The sequence below is a fragment of the Grammomys surdaster genome, unplaced genomic scaffold (assembly GCF_004785775.1).
Source record: "Grammomys surdaster isolate TR1022 unplaced genomic scaffold, NIH_TR_1.0 126612, whole genome shotgun sequence".
NCBI lineage: Eukaryota > Metazoa > Chordata > Mammalia > Rodentia > Muridae > Grammomys > Grammomys surdaster.
The window spans coordinates 1-21,727 of record NW_021621401.1 but is presented as its reverse complement, the minus strand read 5'-3'; the positions used below and the strand labels follow the sequence as shown (position 1 = coordinate 21,727).

The window sequence follows — 21,727 nt, the reverse complement described above, 5'->3', positions numbered from 1 at the left end:
TGTTTGTTTCGTTTTGAAACAGGGTTTCTCAGTATAACCACAACCCTGGCTGTTCTGGACTAGATTTGTAGATCACGCTGGCCTTGAACTCACAGAGATTCATCTACCTCTGCTTCCAAAGTACTGGGAGTAAAGGCATGCACCACCACTGCCCCGCAAGGGGCAGAAAGGATCAGTTGTGACAGAATGAAGCACGGTAAGGGAGGTAGGTATACAAGGCCCTGGTGTCGAGAGTATGCATTCCATATACTGACAGGAGCTCCCTTGAGACAGATTCCCCTACCAAGAAAGTGCAACCCCAATTAGCTACTTCCAAACACCTAAAGCCCAGTCTCACAGGAACTCATCAAGGAACAAACTCAGTCTTTGCTTAAATAATCGTTGGCCAGAACTAGAGGGCAAGACTCAATAGCTGCAGCAGAAGTCCAGGGTTGGGTTCAGAAGCCCTTAGAAGGGCTTTCAGGTGGGCTTGTTCTGAGGCTAGGGCAGGGGCAGGTGAGGGCAGGGGTTTTGGGTGGGGACAGAGGTGAGAGTGTAGTGATCTCTGTGTAGCAGGAAGCTGAGGAGGTGGAAAAACATGTTGGAAGGGCAGATAGCCTGGTGGGGGTTGGGCTCGACAGTGAAGTTTTCCCAGATGCAATGGTCCTAGGCCGCCTGAGGATGGACCAGATGCAGTGGTCCTAGGCCGCCTGGGGATGGAGTTTTGGTAGAATGACAGGTGGGAAGCCTGCAGTGTGAGGGGGTTAGGGATCTGGGAAATCACTGCTAGAACCATAAGAAAGATGACCTGGATGAAGCCTCCAGACCCTGACTATGCCCTTTTCAGAGAAAGACACGAAGGATCTGGACACAGAGGAGTCGCTCTGAAAATAAAGCAGAGACTGAAGTCACAGCCAAGCAACCAAGATGGTGAGGCCAAGACTGTGATCTGACAACTTTGTTTTGGACTTCTGGTCTTCAGAACTATAACAAAATAAACTTGTTTTCTATTACCAAGTGTTGGGCTAATTTGTTACAGTAACCACAGAGGGGTTAGAGAGGCAAGGAGAAGGGCAGCAGCAGGAAACCCCAGAGGCTTGGACTTGGTGGGGTTAGGCACATGGGACTGGGCTAAGGAGAAATGTGAGTCCTTCTCAGCTCAGGCTCTCTGCGGGGAAGGGGAAGCAGGAAGATCAATCTAGGGTTGTTGCCAGTCTCCCCATTTCCCTGGTTTTTTGTTTGTTTTTCCAGGCCGAGTTTCTCTGTGTGCTAAGACTAAAGGTGTGTGTGCTGTGCTTTAAGAATTAATTTTGATTCTTTATTTGTTTTGTTTTGTTTTGTTTTCCAGACAGGGTTTCTCTGTGTACCCCTAGCTGTCCTTGAACCCACTCTGTGGACCAGCCTCTGCCTCCCGAGCACCACCACCAGGTTCCAGTTGAAATTTAAGTAGCTCCCTGGCTGTCACAGGCCTTCTTCCCGGGGTTCTCTTTGAGATGGTGTGTGTGTGTGTGTGTGTGTGTGTGTGTGTGTGTGTCTTAGAACAGTGTTGCACTTTGATGGAGAGAAAGAACACCTTTCCTGAACTTGGACATATGATGCTCACACTCCTGTCCAAAAAAAAAAAAAATCCATGAATAATCTATGGAAAAAGTAAGCCAGGTAAACAGAGGGTGAGTCAGTAAAAAGGAGAACCTAACTCACGCCCCGTCAAAGTCACCTCCAATCCCAGACATTCATAACCACCTGTTAGGGGCTGCTCAGAGTGGGTGAGGGGCTGGACTTCAGGATTTTTCCTCAGTCTGGACCGACAACTTTTCAGAGGGGTTTCTAGAATGGCCACCCTATATCCTATCCTTGGGCCGGGTCGCTTACATAGTTTAACTATACCCACACCCCTGCTCACCTCGGCTGACTGGAATAGACACCTCAATCGCAATCCCAAACAGGAGCCATGCTTAACCCTGAGCGCTATGATATAGTATGGGACAGCCCATGCAATCCTTCAACTAGCTGCTGGCAACCAGGCATGAGCGTCTCGGGCATTTTCTAAAATCCAGCTCCTATGAGAAATGGACGCTTTCACCCCGCACGCAAGGTGACCATCAGAGAAATACCCTTGTCCGTGTACTCGTCGCTTCGAAATTCATTTCACTGGTCACTGATCGCCTCCTGCTATCTATCTGTGGACCTCGAGCTGTTGCCAGCCGTCTCAGCATCACACAAAGCTCATCTGAGCCCCAGTTGTCCCAGACCTGAGGAGTTCTGCATCTGAGTTCCCCAAGCTCCATTCAGTTACCACCCACAACGCCCACGCCCACAAGGTTTGGCCGGTTGAAAGTCAGGACTTTGACCGTGGCCGCAGGCTTCCAAGAGATCATGACTGCTATGGTTTCCATGGCACAGAACCAAATCCTGGCTGACTACAAATCTCTGGCACCCACATTTTCTCGTTTTCCTCGGATGTCAGCAACCCTTTGGGATCCAGTGGGATATCATGTCCTCCAAACCCTTGTCAGCAGAGAACTGGCGCGCAATAGAAAAGACGCATGCGCAATACTGTTACAGTAACATGGTTGCGTCACAATTCGTATGTCTTACGGACTGCTCCCCTTCTCAACAGCGCCGCTGGTGTAGTGGTATCATGCAAGATTCCCATTCTTGCGACCCGGGTTCGATTCCCGGGCGGCGCACGTTCTCTTTCTGTTCCTTTTTTTGTTTTTTTTCCCTGTTCATCTCTGAATGCCTTGCAATCTGAACACCATTCCTAAAAAAGGGGAGGCGCAAATGCAACAAATGAACGTTCAAAGTGACAAATACGCTGAAAACGAGGTGCTATAGCTGAAAGACTCCAGGAAACCACAGCCTCTACTCGAGCCTTGTTCCCTGTTCGAAGTCACCGCCAAACCTAGCTGTGGGACTCAGTCTCCCGCGGGTGCGGACCCTTTTAGGAGTTAAGAAGCCTGGCAGTTAACTTGCTGCAGGCGGCTGATCCGTAAGACCACAACTCCCGCAGTGCTCTGCGCAGGAGCTGGACCACAGCTCCCGTGGTGCCCCGCGCGCATCCCTAGCTGGGCTGGGTTCACCGCAGCGATGATGGTAGCTGCGGCTGCTGAGCGAAACAAGGAACCCATCCTGTGCGTACTCCGCCAGTATGTGGATCCTGCCCAGCGCGGCGTTCGCGTGCTCGAGGTGGCCTCGGGCTCCGGACAGCACGCCGCACATTTTGCACAGGCCTTCCCGAACGCCGAGTGGCAGCCGTCGGATGTGGACCAACGCTGTCTGGACAGGTGCGGCGGCGCGGTGCCTTCTCCTTGCGGCCACTTGGGGCTGAGTGGGCGGCGGGAGCTGGCGGACCGGTAAAGAGGGCAGGCCCAGGTCTGAGTGCCAGACTGAGGCAGTGGAAGCAACGGGCTGCAGGGTCGACAAAGCTACCTCCTTGCTTGCTGCTCCTCAGGACTTAACCCCCGAGTCACTGAGGGGCCTCGTCGGCCCTTGCCCACATGCTGCTTTCCACAGCATTGCAGCCACCACCCAAGCCCAAGGGTTGTCCAATGTGAAGGCTCCGCTGTACCTGGACGTGACCTGGGAGTGGGAGCAATGGGGCGGGATCCCACGGCGATCGCTGGACCTGTTGCTCTGCATCAATATGATCCACATCAGCCCCCTGAACTGCACTGAGGTGGGGACCACTCTGGAGCCCAGCTTTCATGTCCCAAGGAGGAAAGTATGAGTCTCCAGCTCCCAGCTTACTGTGCCCTACCTGCCTTCCTCTCCAGGGGCTCTTCAGAGCAGCAGGACACCTGCTCAAAACCAAGGCTGTGCTGATCACCTATGGGGTGAGTGACCCTACCTTAAGATGCCCCTAGCAGCCTTAGGTGTTTCCCCACTCTTGAAGCCCAGGGTCTGGGACCTAGACTTTTTCCTTTTTTAAATTTATTTATTTAATGTATGCGAGTACACTGAAGCTGTCTTCAGATACACCCCAGAAGAGGGCATCGGATCCCATTACAGATGGTTGTGAGCCACCATGTGGTTGCTGGGAATTGAACTCAGGACCTCTGGAAGAGTAGTCAGTGCTCTTAACCATTGTGCTATCTCTCCAGCCTGCCTTTTTCCTTCTTGAGTTATTCTTTCCATACTCCTATAGAAAGAACACCCTATCCTGCAAACCAGCCCCATGGGTACGACTGTGTCTTGTTCCCACAGCCCTATGCCATCAATGGGAAGATCTCTCCCCAGAGCAACGTGGACTTTGACCTGACCCTCAGATGCAGGTCAGACATGGGTAGGAGGTGGCTTAGCTCAGAGAGAGGGTCTGGTGGATGATACCCTCAACTCTGCAAGTGTCCTCTACCTCCCTTCCCACCTGCAGGAACCCAGAGTGGGGGCTTCGTGACACAGCCCTTCTGGAGGAACTAGGCCAGGCCAGTGGCTTGGTCCTGGAGAGGATGGTAGGCGAGGCAGTGGGGGAGTGGGGAGTCTCTCTGTGATTAAGAGTCACTCCAGCAAAGTATTTTTCCAGGTGGACATGCCAGCCAACAACAAATGCCTGATTTTCCGGAAAGAATAGCATCTCTGTCAAAAGTTGTCATGGTACAAACTAGACATCAGCCCCTCTCTCACTGGGTCAGTCCTTGGGATAAATTTGCTCCTCCTAGTCTAGTGGCTGCAGGGCTGCAAAGAACCTGGTCACAGCGGGCCTTAAAATAAAGCCTTTCCAGCCCACAGTGGGCTGTCTATAGTACGCTGCTTGTTGGGAATACCCGGGGGGAGGGCAAAAGGGGATTGGTCTCGGGGAAGATTAGGGCATGGGGTGGGAATAGCTGAAGCAGGACTGAGCTGGCTTTCTCCTATATCCTTGGAAAGAACCTTATACGTTGTATGAGGGCTCCCCAGAGTGACTTGGTGCTACTTGGTAACCTCAAGTAGGAACTGGATCTCCATCTACTCACAGGATTCCAACTGGATAGCTAGTGCTGATGGGGGTGGAGCACTATCCCCACTGCTAGGAGCACTGCTGCTAGAAGGGAACCAGAGGCTTTGAATCCCACAGGCAAAGACATTTATTCAGCAGGAGGAAGGGCAGGAATGGGGATTACGCATAAAGCTAGTCTTGGAAGCGGTTGAGCAGTTCACAAGCCTTCTTCTCAAGCAGTTCTACAATCTTCTTGACTCGTTTCTCGCTGGCAGCACGGACATAGCTGTTGGCGTCCAACACAGCCACACCTTCACGGACCTCACCCATGATGACCAGTGGCCCATCGCCAGCTGTCACATTGGGGCACGGGCAGGCCCAGTCCATGCCCCTCAATGTCACCTCCAGGTATTTGGTGCCCAAGAACTTGAGACCCATCTTGTCGTCCTTTAGCACATCATCTAAGGCCACACGAGCAATGCCGTCTGCAGCTTCGGGCTCCTCCAGGACTTCTGTGAGTCTGCCCACAATGGCAAAGTCACTGCGGCACAAGCTCAGAGCCAGCTTGCTCTTGAGGCGGCAGGCACGACAGGGAGGTGTGCGTGGGACAGGGCAAGCATCCTCACAGCTCTCGCGGCTCTCAAAATTATTGCTGTTCCCTTCACAGCCACTGTACACAAAGGGGTGGCACTGCTGCAGCAGTGGGCTGTAGGCCCAGCGTGGCTCCCAGCCCTGACAGGGGCCTTGAACTGCAGGCAGCGCACAGACATCCCCAGGGCCACGGACGCAGGCTTGTTGGCATGCCTCATAGGTCTCGAAGCCCCGGATAGCCCCATCACATTTGAGGGCTGGGAATGTCATGCAGCTGCCACGCTGTGGGTCAAAGCGCCAAAGGACATGATGGGGAGTAGGTGGCCCAACACAGGCTTGTGTGTCGGGCTGGCACTCAGCCAGGGCCAGGACACCTGAGTCCCTGTCCTGAGTAGTTGCCCGCTGCAAAACAGAAAGGGGGAAGTCAGCCCGCAGCAGGCCAGCAGCATTTCGTGCAGTACAGGTATACAGTCCTGCATCCTCCAGCTGAGCATTGTAGAGCACTAGCTGTCCGATACTGGTGACAACCACATTGCCATACATTTGGTCAGGGCGCATAATCAGGTTCTCCCGCTGATGGCTCTGCTTCTCCCAAGTCACAGCAGGTGGTGGACGGCCACTAACATCACAGTGGAGGCTGGCTGTTCCCCCCACATGCACAGCCTGTGGGGAGGGGCTATTGTACAGAGCAGGTGGCATGGGGGCAGCCCCAGGGGTTGGGCGAGCAGTGGTCTCAGGTGGTCCTGGGCTGCTGGGTGGCCAACTAAGAATGTGCTTACAGGGTACCACATGCAGGTGGAGACCCCGCAGGCAGGCTTCTGCATCCATATAGCAGCGGTTGTAATAGGTAAGGCCATCAGAAGCACACGTGAAGCTGGGTTCTTTTTCACAGCGGTCACGGCAGCGACAAACTGGCTGCCCATCCCAGATGTCACAGTCAGAACCCTGTTGTGGGCATTGGAAGCCATCACAGGAGGCTGCTGTCTCAGGTACAGCTGGGCCACCACTGGGGAAGCGGGCAGCCACGCAGCTCTGCAGCCCACACACATTGGTGCAGCACTTCTCGGATGCCGCACAGTCCTGAGGGACAGGGACAGTTTAGTGGAGCCCTGACCCCTACCCGGCCTTGCCTATGCACTACCCTGCCTCTCTGTCCTGGGAGAGGTAGCTGCCTCTCTCAAAGCCTCCTCCCCGATGGAAAACAGTGGCTGTGGTTTCTGAACAGTTTGAGCACCATGGCCACATATCACCGTATTCAACCCCACTGAATCCTCAAGGCTCGCAAGCAGGCCTCATTAGCATTCCCACTGAGCAGGTGGAACAGTGTGCAGGCAGCTGCTCTGCCATCAGAGGGCGCACCACTTTGGGAGCTCTTTGTCCCCTTCCCAGTCTGGGATAGGAGGAAAAGACTAAAGACTGGCAGGGCTAGGGAAGGGTAGTGCCATTTGCAGGGGTAGGTCAAAGGCCTGGGTTCACATGACTTAAGAAAAAGTGGTGCTCAGGCAGGTTAGAGATGGGATTGGTGCGGATGAAGTCAGTCCAGGAACTGGAGATGTTCTTGTTCTTCAGAGGGCAAAAAGGTGAAGATATCCTTTGAGCCCTGTGTACAGGTCATGGCTACCTACAAATCCAGGTAAATTGAGTGTAGAGGAACCCTGGAGGAAGCAGACTCCTAGGGTAGGGGGTCTACTCCCCCCACTAAAGAAAGAGCTAGGGTGGGGCCCAGGATCCCACGAGATGCCAGTGCTCACCTGGTCCCTGGTACACTCACGCTCACAGGTGCTCTGGGCGTCGACCCACAAGTGGGGGCTGAGCTGGTTGGGGCACATGCCAGGATGGCCTCCAGTCTCTGGCAGCAGGTTGGCCTCCGAGGTCAGATGGATGAGCACGAAGACAAAGAGCAGAGGCAGGAGTAGCTGTGGGGCAGGCATGGGGACCACAGGGCCAGGGGGTGGGAGTGTATGGCCACCAGCTGAGACTCCCTATAGGCATCCACCCTATAGGGTCCTGGGCCCAGGATCACTACTCCTACCTCAAAGGACCCTCTCCTGTTGCTCTTGGACCCTGTAAAGTTGGAGCTCACAGATGGTGTCTTCTCTGGAACCCTGAATAGTTATTCTGGGGTCTCTCAAAACCTGTCTACAAAATACTGGCTGGCCCTCTCCCAACCACTGTGGGTGGCTCCCAGGCTCTGGTCAGCATAGGACTGGGAATAGAAGAAGAGGAAGGGCTGGGGAGGGGCCAGAGGCCCTGAAGCCCAGAGCAACTGACCACTAGGGTCACCAAGGGGCGGAGAAGGGCCAGCTAAATCAGGGAGGGGGATGCTGTAACCTGAGCCCCTCCCTCTACAAGCTGGAGCCCAACAGGGATCAAAGTCTCCTTAAAGACCCTCCCACACTCTATTCAGGGAGGAGGGGCAGGGCTGGTAAATTTCGGCTTTTGTCCTCAGCTCTTCAGGCTCTCGTTCAGTGAGGTTGGGCAGGGACTCAGTCCAGCCTCGGCTATTAGCCTAAATCTTCTCCAAAGGCAGCCAAGGACCACACCTGTCATAACTATAGGTAAGGCATATTTTCCACTGGCAAGTGGTAGAGATTCTGTTCTCTTTTGGCCCCCTTCAAGTGTCACACTTGCCAAAAGGCCTTGGCATGGAATAAAAAACCTGCTAGGGTACTTGGTGTCGCGGTCCAGACTTGTAATCCCAGCACTGGGTAGGTGGGCCACAGGAGGATCCAGATTGAGGCCAGCCCAGAGCTACACAGCAAATACCAGGCCCATTTGGTTATATAAGAACATACTGTCTCAAAAAAAAAAAAAAAAACCTGTTAGGTCTTGGCATCTCATCAGCTGAAGGCACAACTTGGCAGGATTTATCCTCCAAGATGTACCTGTTTCTCTAAAACTGGGCTCCTGGCTTCTAGCTGGAGTCTGTGCCCCTCTGTTCCTTCAAATGGGCAAGGCAGGTACAAAATAAATAAAAAGGCTGTCGTATCTTGTGGAAGCAGACGATCCATGTGCATCAGCCATAGAAGTCTCATGTCAATGACTGGTACACAGTGTAAACAAGAACACAGAGACGCCGCCAACTGACCAGACAGGGCTAGATAGATGGGTATCTCAAGGGATGGCCAAGTGCATCTTTCAAAGAGCGAGCATCCTAGATGTTGCTCAGGGATCCAAGTACATGCAAGCCTTGGCCCAACAACTCACATGAAGGCCAGCATCCATTCTTTAACTGAACTAGAGGCTTCACTACTGTGGGGGAGGGCAGGGAGATCAAAGCTGGTGGCAAGACAAAGGCCCTGCCTGGAATCTGCCTTTCCAAACCCTTTCTGTGGCTCCAGAGGTCCCCAGGGAGTGGTTTTCTCAGAGACAGGAAGGAAAAAGTCTGTGTGACCCTCTGTCTGACCTCCTGACCCAGGAGGCAGGGTAATAAGAGCCTGGTCTGGTCAGGAGATCAAGAGATGGCTACCAGGCGCCAGTGTCTGCTGCCTTACAAAAGAGCTGTGGGTGAGCCAGCTCCTGGTGTTGAGGGGGCAGGGTCGCCAGGCCACAGGCCCAGGATACAACTAAGGAAAGTGCAGGTGACACCTCAACCAGAGGCCACATTTAAAGTGAACTGTCCTATCCCATTCAGCTTTGCCTTCCAGTGTATGAAAGACAGCCTTGGCTGAGTATGGCCTGCAGAGTCCATAACCTGCTAGATGTTTTCCTGCTAAAGGTACCAACTCCAGGCAGGTTCCACTCGAAGATGTCCTTGATGCTGTGGTAAGCTATGTGCCCTGGGCTATGAGTAAAGGCTCTGTGAACAGTTAGGCTGCCTGATGCTAGCTTGGCCAAGATCAGACCTCAGAAAACAGTGCAGCTTGTAACCAGGCCTGGCTACTTTGTGGCTGGGAATGTGAACCCAGTCGATGGATGGCTCCAGGTCAGCAAGGTCAGCTGCAGGGGACAGTTAACAAAGCTGGGACCATTCTGTCAGGCACAAAGCAGTGCTGGCTCCTGTGGCAGAGCACACTGCCAGACACTCCTTACCACCCCCAACAAACCACATTCAGATGAAGCCAGACTAATGTTCACAAACAAAGACATGAGCTCACTGCTGAAGTACATTTACTGTACAAAGAAGTAAGAACAAAGAACCAGGAATGGTGGAGTCCACAGCAGCAAGTGTAGTGTTGATGGTGTGCACGCAGGCCAATCCAGGTCCTCAAAGTCTATACCATTCTATTCGAGATTCCAGAAAAAAGGTCTCTGTCAACAGCAACAGGACTGGTGGGGAAAGGTGATGCTTGATTGTATCCAGCCTCTGGGCCAGGGTCCCAGGGGCTGCTGCTTATCAGGCAGTTCCCACAACCATAGCCCCATCCCTCCCTACAGGCAATAACCCAATCTTCCCAGAACAGCAGGCTGGCGCAGTGTCTACCAGTGCCCTAGTAACATCCATGGCAAAGATGGTCTTAGGAAATGTGCACTAAGAGGTCCCCAATAAGGGGTCGGTCATGGCTCCTGTTATGACCAGGGCCCTGAGGGCAGGAGGTAGAGTTAAGCACCAGCGTGCCTGAGGGCTGTGTCACCAGGCAAGGACAGGGGAGCAGTCACATAGGACATCCACTGGGGACAACATCCCCACAGGGGAAAAGGCTGACCAGAGCAGACTGGGATAGGAGGAGCATTGTGGAGGAATAGTCCATGGCTTCAGAAGGTGCTCAGGCCAGTGAGTCCCTAAGGAGGGGCTTGGTGTTCACCCCTAAGGTTGAGGCTGCTGTTCTCAGAGTGTCACTAAGAAATAGGTCAAAGAGATTCCAGTGACGTGAACTTAAAGGCAGAAGGGCCACAATAGGCAAGGAGCAGCTATGACAGTTGGTACCGAAGTTGGTGAGTACAAGCTGCTAGACACTGGGGTCCTAGGCCCTGTGCCCGAAGCCCAGATACTAGAAGCCACCAAGCACTAAGTCTGCCGAAAGCTCTGAGGCCTCAGCCTGGAGATGTGTATAGTAAACATCAGCAAAAGTGCCAGGGCACAATGGGAGGGTAAGTGGGGTTTTCCTAGGTGCACCAACATCTCTCCTCTCCTCTCGTAGGAGGTCTCAGGGGCCGAAACCTTGCCTATGCCCAGCAAACTGATCACCTTTGTCAGATATGGAAGCTGGAGGCAAGCCTGCTGCTAGAAGCATCTGAAATACACCCTGGCCCCATCTGTTCCCCCAGGCCTCTGAGCAACACCCAGGCAGGGTGTTTATAAATCCAAAGATCATCTGGCTTCAACACTGAAACCCTCCATCCTGCTTCATCCCTCCTTCCCTAACAACCTGAGCTTCCCCAACGGCTAATGTGGCTATGAGGGGCATCCAGGCTTCCCTGACAGCCCTTTAAAAATGTACAAAACAGGTCAAATGTTCTCCGTATAAATAAAGGGGAGCCAGGCTCAGTCCCAGCCTGGAGTCCAGGACTGGTTCCCACCTGGTCCCCGTAGCACCAGCAGCCCTGCTGCCTGGTTTGTGGAGCATGTTCTCTCCTGCATGCCCCTCCCCTCCACTAGCTCAGATGTGGAGGAAAGCCTGGAGAGACCCAGGCAGGGTTGTGTAGCCAAGTCTTCCTGCACGAAGCAGGGCTTAGCGCCTGGCCAGGAGTGCTCCAGCGTAAGCCCCAAGTCTGAACAGGCGGAACCCACAGGTCCCGCTAGGAGATCTTGCAGTTGCTCCGAGAGCAGTTCTGAGGTGGGCTCTGGGGGGGACGGATGGACTTGGACCTCTTAAGGCTGTTGCCCTTGCTGCCACTGCCCCCGGCCCCACTTGCCAGGGAGTAGGAGCGGCCATGCATCATGACAGCGTTCATGCCGTTGGCCATGGAAAAGGACTTGAGGTGGCTCTTGATGGTGACAGGTAGTGGGAGCTTGTCGATGAGGTGCACAGGGGTACAGGAGACAATGGCACGGCAGCAGAGGTCCTGCAGGCTGAAAACTGAGGGAGGCAAGATGGAGGAGGGAACAGACAGGTTTTGTTAGGGGAGTTACACAGTCCTCAGACTACCTATAAAACCTGGCTGCTGCATCTCATCAGTTCAGGGCTCCTGGATGCCCCACTATCTTGACCACTGGGTGGCTCCCATCTCCTGCCTTAGAGCAGAGCATACTATAAAGTGCTGCTGGGAGAGGCCAGTCTGCACAGCTACTCTATGAATAGACTAGGGTGAATAAGGAGGCAGACTGACTTTGGAATGCAGCCTTTACTATAGTTCTGGTTGGAGGTTAACTCAGTCTCTTGGCCCAAGAGAGGAACTTAGTTACCCTGCTCTCCTCTGTGGCTTCATAAGGTGACAGTGTGACCATCTGTTTGCCAACCAGTGAGCCCTATTAGAAAGTAAGCAGAGTAAAGCCACCATTAGGGGCTTCTGATCAAGTGCTTGGCATGGACAATGACCCAGACATTGTTGAGCTGCACATACTGCCTCCGTGACCACTCAGCAGCAAAGGTGCACGTGCAGAGCTGTGTTCTTAAAGCATGGCAAGGAAAGAGATCACCTGTATGTCTGAGCAGGCAGCCTGGGTGACTGCAGCTCTCAAGAGACCACCTAGACTCTAACTCCACTGTCAATGCCTATAGTTCACATCACGCCCTGTTACTCCACTAGCTAGCATCCTATCGGAACTAAGCCTCAATCCTACCTCGATTGGGCCTCCAGATCTTCTCCATGCCATGCCGCATGAGCACAATACGGGAGAGCTCAGTGAAGGACTCAATGACGTTGAAGTTGCACAGGGGGCTGACTTCAAAGAAGGTCATGCAGTTCTTCTCTGCGTAGGCTCTAGCCTGCTCCGTTGGGACTTGCCGCTTGAAGGCCAGGTGCAGCCGGTTCCCAACCAGGATCCGAGGAACACCAGGTGCGTGCTTAGGAGGGGTTCAGAACTTAGCAGAGGCACAACCACATGCCACCCCCACCACTTGGCCATGTGCAGGGCTCCCAGTGTCTGCACCCTGCAGTGCAGCAAGTCCAGGAAGCTCTGGATGGAACCAGGTAAACTGTGGAGTCCAGTTGTTTATTGGGTCAGGAAGGACTACAGCAGCAGCACTCCCAGGCATGCTCAATCACAGCTTGCTCCCACAGTTTCTTCCCGAGAGGCACACACACACACACACTCACCTCATCGATCTCCTTGATCCACCGGTCAATGCCATCAAAGGACCAACGGTTGGTGATGTCGTACACCAGAAGGATCCCCTGCAAGTTAGTTGGAAGGAGGTTATCCACAGAGACATTTGGGCCCACTCTCAGGAGAAACTTGCTGATGGGAGTGGTCACAATTCCTAGGCAGGGCTAGGAATATGGCCCAGAAGACTTTACAGATCATTAGTATGGCCATGAACTGAAGTGGGGAAATGTATCAGCAGGAAGGGACCTTCTGTAAGTTGAATTGTCCCAACCCACATATGCCATCCTGTCTATCCTCGAGAACATGACTGGGGCAGAACTGACTTTTTAACAATTTTTAAATCCAGGCCAGTCACAGGCATTACTCTGAAATTATTCAAAAGTCACACAGGGTAAGCCTACATACACAGGTCAAAGCTTTGGTAGGGGGAGGGGGTGTGAAGAGCTGCAGAACTCACTAGAGGGGCAAGCATTCTAGAAGTCAGTCCATCAGTGAACTCCGCCCTGGGGGCACCTGGGGCTGAATGGAGGCAGCTCTGAGTTTTCCAACTCCAAACTTGTACAGCAGGATGTCAGTCACTCACAGAGCAGTAGTCAGTGAGAGCTGCTTGAGTCAGGCTAAGCAGGATTTGCTACGGGGCCTTTCCTGCCACATCCCTCAGAGACCAATTACTGGGAGCTCAGCTTTGGGCTATCTCCACCTGCCTCAAACATCCCAGCGGGGCCACTATCATGGACTTTCCAGCAGGGGCAATGTGGAGCACACTGCCAACCTGCCTCAGTCTGGGATGACTTTGAATGAGACTCAGCAATAAGAGTCTACCCATTGAATTACCCACTCTTCTTCCCACAGCTTCTCAGACATGGAGGACAGAGAAGGAGGAAGAGAAGTTGAAAGATCGGAATAGGAAGAGGGAAGCAGAATTGCCATTTCTGAAAACTCAGGCTAGTCCCAGGTCCTACAGAGACAAAGGTACCCTTACCCTCAGGTAGGTAGCAGGCCTGGCTCAAGCAGGGCAGCAGTTGGGGAGGAATTTCTCTATCCTGGAGGGGCCCCATACCAACCTTGAGGCCAGTTACCACTGAGAGGAACCAAACTCGAGTTTTCTTGACCTCAAGGAGCCAGACTGGTGGGTAAAAAAGGTTAATATTTACAATAACTAGACATAACAGAGATGGAGGTCTACATTTATAAACCCATCACTCAGGAGATGGAGGCAAGGGGAATGCTGCAAACTCAAGGTCACTCGAGGGTCTAGATAGCTAGGTCTAGGCCAGCCTGAGCTACATGGAAAGACCCCACTTCAAATGCTGTGGTTTAAATGAAAATGGCCCCCACAGGCTCATGTTTGCATGCTTAGTCCCTAGCTGATGAACTGACTGCAAGGAAATGTGTCCTTGTTGGAGGACCTGAGTTGCTGGGGGATAGGTTCTGAGGTTTCAAAAATTCTTGCCAGGCCCAGTATCTGTCTGTCCGTCTCCCTTTGCCTCCTGCTGCAGATCAAGAATGTAAAGCTCCCAGCTACTCCTCTAACACTATGCCTACCTGCACAGCACCATGCTCCCAGCCGTGACCATAATGGACTAAGCGTCTGAAACTACACAAGCCCCCAGTTAAGTGTGTTCTTTTATAAGAAGTCGCCTTGTCCTGGTGTCTTCACAAAAATAGAACAGTAACTAAGACAAAAATCAACCAACAATAACAACAAAGTCAGCTGGGCAGTGGTGGCACACACCTTTAATCCCAGCACTTGGGAGGCAGAAGCAGGTGGATTTCTGAATTCGAGGCCACCCTGTTCTACAGAGTGAGTTCCAGGACAGCAAGACAGCCAGGGCTATACAGAGAAACCCTGTCTTGAAAAACCAAAAAAAAAAAAAAAAAAAAAAAAAACAACCAAAAACAAGAAACAAAACACAAAACAAACAAACAAACAAACAACCCAAGTCCCAACTCCCTCCCAAAAATCAATAAACAAACACATCTCTAGGATGAAGCTGCTGCCTGGGGACAGGGAAGAAAGCTCTCATCTGTTGCCAAGGGAAGGAGGCTAAGCTTGGAGGCGATGGTGCCACTACAGTATCACACTGTGGAGCATCCTGGCTCCTGAGGCTTACTCAACAGTGTGTGCCAAAGACCACCCTCAGGCTCATCCCAGCATATTTCAACAATGAAGGTTTTATCTTTCTCCTGAGGCGGCAGTAGGGGCTATGGTGGGGGAGGATAGAGTTCAGTGGCAGAGGAGTAGCCTCGAATACATGAGGCCTGGATTCTAATCCGGGCACAACATGTCCAGAAGCAAGGGAGAAAATGTCCAGAAGCAAGGGGCTGGGGATACAGCTGAGTGCACAGCACACAGTGTGTGATGCTCTAGATTCTATCCAGGGGACAGTGGAAGCAACAAAAGACCAAGAGTTCTGAATAAGTAGTTGTCGCATGCACAGTAAGTTGTGAAGAGGGAGCTACAGATTCCCCTGACACTCGGAAGAATGAAAGCATAAACAAATGGCACACAGTATAGGAAGTTTACACAAACATGCAGCAGATGGTACAAGGCTGGGTGCCTTTAATTTCCTGTTTTCGCCTTCCTTTTTGCCATAACCAGCACTTGTGTTACATTCTTTAAAGACAAGCAAGCAGAAGGCCGACCTCCTGGAAGAGGTGGTCCTACAGAGGCCGCCTGGGCAAAGCCTTCCTAGCTCTGCTCTCACAGACGGGTCCTTGTTGGCACAGTTTGAGTGACAGTTGGAACAGAGACCAAAGCGGCTGTGGATTTCCTAGAGAAAACTGTCTGGGATAAACTGCAGGCAAGAAGTTGAGAACCAAAATGAAGTTTGTTCATACTGTAACTAACCCAAAGCCATCAGTTGTGTTTCAGAGAAAGACAAAAAGACTCCTACACATTCTGCCTTCGAAATGATAAAGTCAGATAGTGCTGATTTTTAGACCACTTATTTGCCAAGATACAGACACAGGTTCCTCTTTCTAGTGACCTTCTCCATTCAGCAATGACTCCAGAGAGTACCCTTCCAGTGTCTTCTAGATTTTCCTGTAATGTGAAGTTCCATCAACATGGACAAGATCTTGTCAAAGAGCCAGGCATTCAATACTTCAGAGCTCCATGAGCCCCCTGAACAGCAAGAGGCACTCTACACCAGGTCTATTAACTAGTCTTAGATACTTGACCTTCTGGTAACAAAAGTGTGAGGTGATTCTGCACATAGACACTGTTTGTGTTCTGCTTAATATATAAGACATATTTTGAGACATGGAACTAGGCCTAAGAGTAGGTTCCTTATTGTTACAGTTCTCATTATTATTGTTTTGTTTTGAGACAGGGTCTCACTATGTAGTCCTGGCTGTCCTGGAGCTCCCTATGTAGACCAGGTTGGCCTTGAACATCTGCCTCCTGGGGGTTAGGACTGATCAACCTGAACTTGATCTTTGCAATCCACATGATAGAAGAGGAATGACTCTCATAACTTGTCCTCAGACCTCCACTTACTCACCCTCCCCTCAAATAAATAATATAAATAATAAGCATTTAGCACAACAATGTATCTGTGTGCTTCAAACCCCCCAAACAAAATCCTCCTGTCTGCCCACTTCACATACCCTAGTTGTGCTAAACTGTTCACTCTGCCTGCCAGATGCCAAGTGGTATGCTGGTGTTCTCAGCAATCACCTATTAGCATGCATCCTCTCCTATTCCCATAGAAACAAATCCTGACCTGCCCTTAAAGGACACAGCACCTGACCACATACTTCCTGATCTAATGGAAGTGGCCACAGGCCAGCTGGGCAGCACCTCCTGCTGGCACTGCTGTGTCAGGCCTGCCTTATCGCTTCCTTATACCAAGCCAGAGGGACCCACTCACTTTCCCAGAAGTCAGCACAGGACTATAGGGATTAAGACATCATTTCAGGACTCAACCATACAAACATTGGAGCTTGGCCATTGGTAAGGCTTAGAGGGTTCCAACAAGAGCCACTAAACAGTGCTAAATGTTACAGGTGACAAAAGGTCAGTGGCCTTTGTGCTATGTGCACGACCCAGACCCTGAGGGACCAGAAGGGCAGCAGAGCAGCAAAACCTGTTCTGTTAAGATAGATTGTCCCTCTGGAGGTGGCTCAGGGAAGCACTGCTGCGTTTCTGTAGGAAACCACCATCTTGTTGCTATTGGCCTCACCCAGAACATACATGGTATAGGGCAGGAATGAAATCAGGGCCTTGTACCACAGGATATGCCTGGTACCTCAGATACAAACTAAGATGTGTGTGCAGAGTATGCTCTCAGTTCCTCTCAGCCAGGAGATAGCCACCAGAATTCCCGGGAATAACAGGCAGAACAGAAACAGAACCAGTGGTGTTGGATGCTTCAGGAATGATTCAAAAATAATGACGCAGACACTGCTTTCTAAAGAATTTGGACTGGCAAAGACAGAGTTCTGAAATGTACAACTTTTAGTTCCCATGTACTTGTACTGAGCAGATCAGTTTCTCATTAGTTCCACCTCCATCCCTCATGGCTTCTTGTTGCACCAATCCCAGCACCAAACAAACAAACAAACAAACAAAAAATCCTAAAAGCCGGGCGGTGGTGGCACATGCCTTTAATCCCAGCACTTGGGAGGCAGAGGCAGGTGGATTTCTGAGTTTGAGGCCAGCCTGGTCTACAGGCTGAGTTCCAGGACAGCCAAGGCTACACAAAGAAACCCTGTCTCAAAAAAAAAAAAAAAAAAAAAACCAAAAAACAAACAAACAAAAAATCCCAGCACCAATCCCAGTCAGGCCGTCTCTGAGCCACCATTCTCATTTCCCCCAATAATGTTTAGTGTTGTCATCCAAAGCCCTCACATCCTTTTTGTAAATTTATCTTTTGGTAAAATTTTTAGATTTGTTTTTATGTGTATGACTATTTTATCTGTGTTTATGGCTATGCATCGATACATGCCTGGTGCTCATCAAAGTCAGAAGACAACTCTGGATTCCTCAGAGTGTGAGGTAAGGATGGCTGTGAGTCATCATGTGAACACTGGGAATCAAACCCAGGTCCCCTGCCTACAACAAGCACTTAACTACTGAACCATCTCTCTAGTCGTCTTTTTTGTTTTTAATTTTAAAATTATATGCATTTACTGTTAAAAAAAAAATCTTAAAGTTGGGTGGTGGTGGCGTGCCTTTAAATCCACCCCTGGGAGGCAGAGACAGGGGGATCTCTGTGAGTTCGAGGTCATCATAGTTTACAGAGTGTGTTCCAGGACATCCAGGGCTTCACAGAGGAACCTTGTCTTGAAAACAACCACAAGAAATCTGAAAATCCTGCTTAGCAAAAGGAAGGCAATAAGCTGTGTCTATAAATGGAGGACTTGCGAGATGGCTTAGTGTGTAACGGGACGTGCCGCCAAGCCTCAAGATCTGAGTTTTGACGCCTGGAGGAAGCCAACTCCTCAGGCCGTGCACTGAGCTCCATACTCCTGCCTTGCTATGTGCTTGTGCATGTTCTCTTTCCCCCTCGATACAAAAAGAAAATAGAAGAAAGAAAGAGACAGAGAGAGAGAGAGAGGGAGGGAGGGAGGGAGGGAGGGAGGGAGGGAGGGAAGAGAAAAGGGGGACAGAGAATGGTGGCTGGTGTAACTCCAGCAGTTGAGAGGCTGAAGAAGGAGGAGAAAGAGGGTCCTGCAGAGTTTGAGGCCCACTTTGGCTATAATGTGAGACCCTGTCTCAAAAATCAGGGAGAGGAGTTGTAGAGATGGCTTAGTGACTGAGAGCACTGACTGTTCTTTCAAAGGACCCAGATTTGATTCTCAGAACCCACAAAGCAGCTCAGAACCACCTATAACTCAGTCTCAGGGGATCTGAAGGCCACTTCTCCATGGCTACCAAGCATACATGTGGTGCACAGTCATATATGCAGGCAAAACACACATTCACATAAATACATCTTCAAAGGGAAAGAGAAGTGAGGAAGGACCTGTAGAATCCATCCTTAGCCCAGTGCTCATCAGTCCTTCAGTCTGTCTGAAAGGAACTATACTTCAGATCATGCTTCTGCTTTCAGGGTCTGCCCCTTTGTTCCCAAGGCTGTCCCTGGCTCTCCAGAGCTAGGGTCTGAGCCAAGGGAGTTCTCTAGGCTCTTCAGAAGTCTGGGGGTGCATCACAATGGAACTGAACTTCCATTCACACCTTTCATGTGGCAGCAGCACAGGATCTAAAGCAGTTCTATCCACATAGGTCTCAACTACTTCCCCATCTTCTGATTTCAGAGTGATAAATAAATATCTGAAAGCATGTGGGATCTCAGGGAACAGCTATCCATACATACCCTGGGTGGCACAGTGTATGCATGGTGCTCTTCTCCAGGCAAGACAAGATCACCATAGCCTATTTCCTGTCCAGAGAATCATCTGCAGCCATCTTTAACACTCCCAATCTGCAGAGTTCTAATGTGTGATACAGCCCGGGTCACCTTCACATCCAGTCACACCCCTTAGGAGGTGCACTACTCTGTGTATGAAGGAGATATGGGGAGACACCTTTGTTTTTTAGTGAAACAGATGGCTATGCTGCATTTTAATGGCATGGAGAGGCCACTGCAGTGACTAAGCTCAGGCTCGTCCTGAGGTATCATGAGAACAGGAAGGACTCATGCAGGGACACTTAGAGACTCAGTTTCCTCCCACATAGACAGTCCAGAAATGAAGTCTCCAAAGCTCTGGATTGTTTTTCCTATTACAGATGGGCTTTGGAGACCTGATGAACACATGTCAAAGTACTTTGGAAGCGGGCCGAGGATGCAACTAGCCATGGACCTATCATCTATTGAGCACGAGGCTCAGAGCTCATCCCCAGCGCATACGAAAACAAAACACAAGAATAAAGTACTCAGGGAACTGTCAGGGCAGCAATCTAGGTTCAAAAAGAATCAGGAGAGGCACATACCGGACAATACATAATATGGTGCTGGTCTTACCTGCGCGCCCCTCGAGTAGGACCTGAAGATGGTGCAGAACCTTCCCTGGCCCGATGTATCCCTGAAATACATAGTGTGGGAGATCAGGCCCAGTGTGAGAGGTCCCATCCACAAATTTTTCTTTTTCTTTTTCTTCTGCTTTTTCTTTTTTCCTTTTTTTGAGACTGGGTCTCACTGTATAATTCTGACTAGGATTTGCTACATAGACCAGGCTGGCCTTGAACTCACAGAGATTTTTGCCTGTCTCTGCCTCCTAAGTACTGGTATTAAAGGCATGAGAATACCAGATTCCTTTTTAATATTTAGTTTTATGTAGATGAGCAACATATGCATGCTTCATGCCCATGAGAGGCTGGAAGAAGGTTATAGATCCACGGGAACTGGAATTAGAGACAGTTATAAGCTGCCAGACAGGGTGCTGGGAACTGAACCTGTGTCCTCTGGAAGAGCAGCAGCAGGAGCTCTTAGTAACCTCTGAGCATCTCTCTAGCCCCAGGAAAACAAGTAAAGTTGGAGGAGGCTTTAAAACCAAACATCCTGGACTTTTTGTTGTGTTCATTATGGAGAAAAGTCCCATCTAAGTAGGGTCTATTTAAACAGTTATTGCAAATAAGGGGCTTCCTCACTTGGCTCCCCCCACCCCATTAGATCACCAACTCACCATAGCTCCAGCTTGACACGCCGTCCGTCCAGTAGGATGGTGGTAGTCTTATAGTCTATTCCTGTGAGGAAGCAGAGGCGTGAGAGTGTCCATCAGCAACTGCTTCACTGAGGTCCTCCTGCCCAATACTTCCTCAAATCCCACAATGACCCCTGAGGAGCAGAAGGAGTGTGCTCACTGCCCTCAGCTATGGCTTTCTCAGGTACCAGCCTAGCTCATGCTGTATGGCAGCCATGGGCAAGGCAAAAGCCCAGGTCAGGTGGGCATCAGATACACCCAGGCCACATCAGTCTCTCTAAAGGCTCTGGGCCCAGAATGCCTGGAAGGAAATGGTTCACTCCCACTGTGACATGTCCTTCCTATAGATTCTAAGTTGAACCCTCAAAGAATAACGTACTTCCTAATTCTTGGATCATCAACAGGAAGGTACTTACTTATTTACTTAGGGTTTTTATTTGTTTTATTTTGTCTCCAGATAGGGGTTCTCTGTACAGCCTGGCTGTCCTGGAACTCCCTCTGTAGACTAAGCTGGCACCGAACTCTAAGAGATCTGCCTGCCTCTGCCTCCCAAGTGCTGGAATTAAAAGTGTCTGCCACCACTGCCTGGCTACTTACTTAATTTTTAGAAACAGGGTCTCAAGACATAGCCCAGGCTGACTGTAAGCTATGAAATCTCCTGCCTAAGCACCTGAGGATTACAAATGAACACTTTTACACAAGACAATTTTTAAAATGTTGCTCCCTACAGCAGTCCCTAGAGGACTTATGCTTTCTCTGACTTGAAAGTTTGTTTGCTTTATATTTTCACATTTTTATGAAAAAAAAGGTCACCCCAACATATGTTGGTTGATCAAGCCTTTGGGGGGGAAGGCAGGGGCAATGGTCTCACTATGTAGCAAAGGCTGACCCTGAACAATGACTCTCCTCGCTCATGTCCCGTTAACACCTTCAAGGCATCAGTTTCTTATTTTTCATATATATAATACTTGCAATCTAGGTGTGGTGATACACATCTGTAATTCTACCATGTGAGAGGCAGAAGCAGGATCAGGATTTAGAACTCAAGGTCATCTTTATCTGCACAGTAAATTCAAGCCAGCCTAATCTACATGAAACCTCGTCTAAAATAGAATAAAATTTTGATCCAAGAGGGCTTGGAAATGGGTGTTTTAAAATGTGTAAGTATTCTCACAGAATGTGGTGTACACGTGCACATCCTGGTGAGTAAACACTGATGTCTGTGTGCCCATGTCCTTGTGCAGGAAGACAATACAGCATCTTCTTCAGGCCTCAGGTGCTCCTTCTGAGCCATCTTCTGCCTAATCAACTAGTAACTGCATCCAAACTAGGTTCTCATGCATTAAAGGACACTACAATAGAGTGAAAAATTGCAACATACAGAATAAAAGAAAATATTTGCAAGTTATATATCTTATTAGGACAGAGTTCTAAAAAAAAAA

At 50.5% G+C, this 21,727-nt stretch overlaps 3 protein-coding genes and 1 non-coding gene across 5 annotated transcripts; 2 read left to right on the top strand and 2 right to left on the bottom strand.

The window, feature by feature from the left end:
- Positions 1-2,598: 2,598 nt before the first annotated feature.
- Trnag-ccc lies at positions 2,599-2,669 on the top strand. The gene has a single exon. It is a non-coding gene; the product is annotated as a tRNA-Gly (tRNA).
- Positions 2,670-3,049: 380 nt separating this feature from the next.
- On the top strand, positions 3,050-4,723 carry Mettl26 (methyltransferase like 26). The gene is made up of 6 exons (XM_028760778.1): positions 3,050-3,266; positions 3,496-3,658; positions 3,756-3,815; positions 4,186-4,253; positions 4,352-4,430; positions 4,502-4,723. The coding sequence occupies exons 1-6, from the start codon at positions 3,070-3,072 to the stop codon at positions 4,547-4,549; spliced, it is 615 nt and encodes a 204-aa protein (XP_028616611.1). The 5' UTR covers positions 3,050-3,069; the 3' UTR covers positions 4,550-4,723.
- Positions 4,724-5,024: 301 nt separating this feature from the next.
- On the bottom strand, positions 5,025-8,287 carry Wfikkn1 (WAP, follistatin/kazal, immunoglobulin, kunitz and netrin domain containing 1). 2 transcript variants are annotated; one of them, XM_028760780.1, is made up of 2 exons: positions 7,237-8,287; positions 5,025-6,565 (listed from the first exon to the last, which is right to left on the bottom strand). In XM_028760780.1, exons 1-2 carry the CDS (start codon positions 7,414-7,416, stop codon positions 5,087-5,089), a joined length of 1,659 nt encoding a protein of 552 aa, XP_028616613.1. In that variant the 5' UTR covers positions 7,417-8,287; the 3' UTR covers positions 5,025-5,086. The 2 variants fall into 2 exon arrangements, 1 of the variants encoding a protein (XP_028616613.1); XR_003710438.1 differs by having other exon boundaries at positions 6,564-7,106.
- A 1,291-nt stretch (positions 8,288-9,578) lies between these two features.
- Positions 9,579-20,328, bottom strand: Rab40c (RAB40C, member RAS oncogene family; the record flags this gene model as incomplete). The annotated part of the gene is made up of 5 exons (XM_028760779.1): positions 9,579-11,445; positions 12,150-12,372; positions 12,626-12,703; positions 19,607-19,667; positions 20,268-20,328. Coding segments are annotated over 5 exons (704 nt in total), but the record flags the coding sequence as incomplete, so codon positions are not given.
- Between the last annotated feature and the right edge of the window lie 1,399 nt (positions 20,329-21,727).

What these genes read in the sequence shown, in the direction of transcription:
- Mettl26 (XM_028760778.1), top strand. Translation starts at nt 3,070, where the DNA reads ATGATGGTAGCTGCGGCTGCTGAGCGAAACAAGGAACCCATCCTGTGC. An exon ending in CTGTGCTGATCACCTATGGG is followed by an intron (nt 3,816 to 4,185) that starts GTGAGTGACCCT and finishes TTGTTCCCACAG; the next exon opens with CCCTATGCCATCAATGGGAA. An exon ending in GACCTGACCCTCAGATGCAG is followed by an intron (nt 4,254 to 4,351) that starts GTCAGACATGGG and finishes TCCCACCTGCAG; the next exon opens with GAACCCAGAGTGGGGGCTTC.
- Wfikkn1 (XM_028760780.1), bottom strand. Translation starts at nt 7,416, where the DNA reads ATGCCTGCCCCACAGCTACTCCTGCCTCTGCTCTTTGTCTTCGTGCTC. An exon ending in GTGAGTGTACCAGGGACCAG is followed by an intron (nt 6,566 to 7,236) that starts GTGAGCACTGGC and finishes CCTGTCCCTCAG; the next exon opens with GACTGTGCGGCATCCGAGAA.